At 29.9% G+C, this 4831-nt stretch overlaps 2 protein-coding genes across 4 annotated transcripts in view; one reads left to right on the top strand and one right to left on the bottom strand.

Annotated features, from left to right (window-relative positions):
• The window catches only part of LOC107659068 (pachytene checkpoint protein 2 homolog), a 10077-nt gene extending 6216 nt beyond the window's left edge, over positions 1–3861 (bottom strand). The window contains exons 1-6 of the mRNA XM_016447881.1: positions 3842–3861; positions 2488–2641; positions 2216–2342; positions 1408–1463; positions 184–274; positions 24–96 (exon numbers count right to left, since the gene is read on the bottom strand). Coding sequence (XP_016303367.1) covers positions 24–96; positions 184–274; positions 1408–1463; positions 2216–2342; positions 2488–2641; positions 3842–3861 — 521 coding nt within the window. The remainder of the gene's footprint in view (positions 1–23; positions 97–183; positions 275–1407; positions 1464–2215; positions 2343–2487; positions 2642–3841) is intronic.
• Positions 3847–4831, top strand: part of brd9 (bromodomain containing 9) — a 23869-nt gene continuing 22884 nt past the window's right edge. For all 3 annotated transcript variants that reach the window (XM_016447918.1, XM_016447917.1, XM_016447916.1), the window contains exon 1: positions 3847–4054. In XM_016447918.1, the coding sequence (XP_016303404.1) occupies positions 4003–4054 (52 nt within the window). In that variant the 5' untranslated portion in view covers positions 3847–4002. The remainder of the gene's footprint in view (positions 4055–4831) is intronic.

Here is a 4831-nt window from a genome sequence, read left to right as displayed (position 1 = left end):
CTCCTTTTATGAAGATGTCACACCTGCCAGACAGTCTGATGGAGAGTTTCTGGGCAAGTCCTTTACACAGAGACGTCTTCCCTGTGCCAGGCGGCCCTGAGGGGTCAGGAAAGACGCGCAACTGTATAAACATGGCAGAAGACAGAAAGTGCTGAGCTTTCAAACAAGCTTTTACTGTCTTACCGTGAAGTAACACGACACGATTCCAGGCAATCAAATTGCTGTCGACGTTTCTGTCAGAGAAGAAAATTGTTGTCGAAACATAATCCAAGAGCTGGAGACCGAAGTGAAGACAAAGGTCATGTTATGATATGACATATGACAATGCAATGGAAGAAATGTGTCAGTTTTGCAATACTACTTATACTGGCATTCAGGAATAATTACTAATTACGATTTTTAAAGACGTCTCTTCTGCTCATCAAGGCTGCATTTATTCAATCAGAAATACAGAAAAAACTGTAATATTGTGAAATATTATTACAATTTATAATAAGTGTTTTCTGTGTGAGTATATTGTAAAATGTAATTTATTTCTGTGATGCGCAGCTGTATTTTACTATTTTTTTTTGGAACCTGTGATACTTTTTTCAGGATTCTTTGAAGAATAAAAAGTTAAAAAGAACAGCATTTGTAACATTATACACGACCGTTCAAAGGTTTAGGGTCTGTAATTTTTATTTATTTATTTATTTTTAAAGAAATTAATGCTTTTATTCAGCAAGGATGTGTTAAATTGATAAAAAGTGACAATGAAGACTTATATTGTTAGAAAAGATTTATATTTTAAATAAATGCTGTTCTTTATAACTTTATTCATCAAAGAATTAGGAAACAAGTATCACAGGTTCCAAAAAAAATGTAAGCAGCAAAACTGTAATAAATCAGCATATTAGATGTGACACTGAAGACTGGAGTAATGATGCTGAAAATACAGCTTTGATCACAGAAATAAATTATATTTTCAAGTATATTAAAATAGAAAACCATTATTTTAAACGGTAATAATATTTTACACTTTTACTGTTTTTTCTGTATTTTTGATCACATAAATGCAGCCTTGATGAGCAAAAGAGACTTCTTTAAAACACTTCTTTAAAAATCTTACTGATCCCAAACTTTTGAACAGCAGTGTATGCTAGTGTAGAAAAGGACAAAATGACATCAAAATACATATTTTACATTAAATACATTAACATACATATCTTTCTCTTCCAGGAAAACTGACCAAATATGTCAGTATGAATATATACAGGTTTATCAATATGCAACATATCAAATATGTATATCAAATGCCCTCTACTGTGACATAAGAGTTTGGTTATACTGCCTATTTCTCCCAACAAGCATAATTCTGCTATATAATCTGAAATAATTCCAAGATGACAGTGAATATGCTTGTCTTACTTGTGTTTTGATGCCTTCCTCATAAATCAAGCTTTCCCAAATGCCATGAAACTCAGCTGGAAGACATGAAGAAGATGTTGTAGTCTTAAAGATGAGTCCAGCTCTCTGGAACAACGTACTGCATGTAGTATGTTTATTTTTTAATGCCTTTCTCATGGTGAAAATCATACCCGAGTTATTAAAATTTAAATAGACTAAATAAGATCATTCATTTGCCCTAAAAATTCTAAAATTAAATGTGGATTAAATTGATCAAAAACCTTTTCAAGGGTCTCGACACAATAAAACTATTTTCTCAGAGGAGTAGAAATATTACAATCCCATAAAATGTGTTTGACAGACAATGATTAGTTTGTTTTCTACTGATAGTAAATATGTGTACGTAAGGGAACAATGTATATTATCTTCAGCATAAACACAAGAAAGAAGGGACGCTGGAAAAATAATCTAATAATACTAACACACAGGAGCATTAACTCAGTTTAAAGGAACAATTCATGCAAAAAAAATAAAATTCTGTTATTGTTTTGTGTCCCAATTTAATTCCAAACCTTATTATTATTTAGTTTTATTTTTTCCCATGTAATAGACAACATCTTAGGCAGAATGTTTAAGCTGCTATTCTCTATTCAATGAAAGCCAAGCTCCAAAAAGGACAAATAACACACCAGTAGTCCATGCACCACATATTCCAAGTATTAAAAAAATGGTTTGGAACAAGTAAATAATCCCAGAATTTAAATTTGAAACATGAAGGATTCTATGTGAATGTGATTTGCATTAAAAGGGGCGTGTCATGCATGATCACCTGCTGGGAGGAGCCAGTGATTGGCAGCAGAAAGCTCCTCCTCCTCTTCAAGAGCAAGCATGCTGGGACTGTCATCATTCAGAGAGAAAATATGGATACAAAGGTTGTGAACCTTCAGATCCACAAGCTGTGAGATGTAAAAGAAATATCACACCCATAAAGTGGCATGACGTAAAAACTCAAAACAGAACTATCCCTTTAAACATTTTAAAATTCTGTATATGAAATATAAAGCAGAATGTACACAGATGAGAGGAAAAAACTGTAATTACTTTTGGACCAGTTAAATCCGCTACACTGACTGACTCCACATTTTTGGTAAGAAATTCATCATCAAACTCCGTCCACCTGTAGGAGCTTAAAACTGCGCAGTGTCGATCCAGCAGTGACAACACATGCGTCCTCACCTCAGACCTCTTGGCTGTGCTGCAAACACAAACTCAGACCATTTTAAACATGCAGACAAATGAAGAGTTCAGATGCAAAAGCCTCTAAGTGCCGTCTGACATTTTCTTCTGCAATTAGCATTTTTATCAGGCTCCTATGTTTATGTTCAGTTATTTTACTTTAATGGCTTAGAAAAGGACCTATACATTTGCCATTAAAGTAAAATGACTGAACCTAAACATATTTATTTTATTTATTTATTTAGTCATTTATTAGACGCTTTTATCCAAAGCGACTTACAAATGAGGACAACAGAAGCAATCAATTGTAGTATTAAAACAACTAAAAACAGATCCAGAACTTTATAAATACTACTTATACACATTTTAAAAATAAAGAAATTAAATAAAAATTACAAATGCATACAACAAAATTTCAAAACTTAACATTTAAATGAAAAACAAAAAAATTCATCTAAAAACAATTCAAAATAAAAATTACAAATGCATACAACAAAATTTCAAAACTTAACATTTAAATGAAAAACAAAAAAATTCATCTAAAAACAATTCAAAATATTAAAGAACAAAAGGTATAAGAGTATAATAACGATTCTAACATAACACTAAGCCAAACACCAAAAAAACAACTACATATATGTGTATGTACAACCACACACACACACATACATATAAATGTGACGTAAACAATATCAGATTTATAAACAAACCCAGAAACTAGCTAACTAGGCAGAAAAGCTAATTAACCAGCAGTGCTGGGAAGTAACTCATTACATGTAATCTGGATTACGTAATCAGATTACAAAAATTAAGTATTAGATTAAATTACATTTTAAAATACTCATATATTTAATTTTTTTTAATAAGTGTGATATTTTGATTGTTGTTATTTTGAAATTATTTATTTTAATTTTACATTATTATGATTAAATTATTAACTTACAAACCTTGACGCAATGTAATGATAAATGCACTTCATGTTGTTAATTACAATAAATAGAATATATTTTCTTTCTCTTTGTATTTTTATATCAATATGGTACAAGATTATCCTATTCAAATCAATGTGATAAACGAGTTAGGTCAAAAGTAAACTGATTATATTGTAATGTAACGGATTACGTTACTAACCGCAAATTTTATCGCGTAACTTGTAATCAGTAACGGATTACAATTTGTAAGTAATCTACCCACACTCACCTCACAACAGCAAATTTACCGCGTTAGCGGTGACGTCATCCCGCGCCGGAAACGACACCGCCTGAAACCGGAAGTTAACCGTAGCTGCTAATGTTGTTGTTGTTGTTGCTGCTGCGTCGAAGAAGAGCTAAAGAAGCTAAGAAGATTAAACCTGACTTTTCCTCATAAATAAAGGCAAAAATGGGGAAGAAGCACAAGAAACACAAACCCGAGTGGAGAAAGGTTGAAAAAGGTAACTAAAATATTAGATATGCGTATGAAAATCGAAAAGTGTTCTGCAAGTCTGTGTATTATTCCAACTAGTCTAAAAATGCATGATGCATTTGTTTTTATTCATACAAGAATACACAAATAATCGATTTACTTCATAATTATATCTTTTGGGCGTTGTCTAAATCATGGGAGTTACGATCTTTAGATCCTAGACGTTAAAAGCAGCTAAATATTTTCATACTTAAATACCCAAATTATAATGTGAGGTTTTGATATTATAAATGTGTAGAATATTATTTGTAAAATATTTCCATGATATTACATTACTAAGTTTTGCCCCTAGTCTCTGTACTGTACTGTTAAATATGTTATTTATTTACTTTAATAAACTTCTGTTATTAATATATTTGTTGTTTTTTAAATGTTTTTTTATTTATTTAATTTGTAGTCTTATTTCTATTATCTGTTTAGTAAAATGAATTTGTATGGTTTATTATTTTAATAAAATGTTTTATTTATTTAGATTCATTTTATTTTATTCTATTTATTTATTTAAATTATTCATTATTTTATAATTATTATTTAGCATTATTTAATATCATAAATAATATTTTATTCAAATGTTGTATTGCTTATTTATTTAGTTTAATATTATTTGTATTATTATTTTTACATTTGTTACCCTGTACTGTTAAATATGTTATTTATTTACTTTAATACATTTCTGTTATTAATTTATTAGTTATTTTGCTAAAATGTTTTTTTTTAATCTTTTTTTATTTATTACATTTTTTGT

The sequence above is a fragment of the Sinocyclocheilus anshuiensis genome, unplaced genomic scaffold (assembly GCF_001515605.1).
Source record: "Sinocyclocheilus anshuiensis isolate Anshui unplaced genomic scaffold, SAMN03320099.WGS_v1.1 scaffold411, whole genome shotgun sequence".
Lineage (NCBI taxonomy): Eukaryota > Metazoa > Chordata > Actinopteri > Cypriniformes > Cyprinidae > Sinocyclocheilus > Sinocyclocheilus anshuiensis.
The sequence above is the reverse complement of the archived record's forward strand: the minus strand, read 5'-3'. Positions and strand labels throughout refer to the sequence as shown.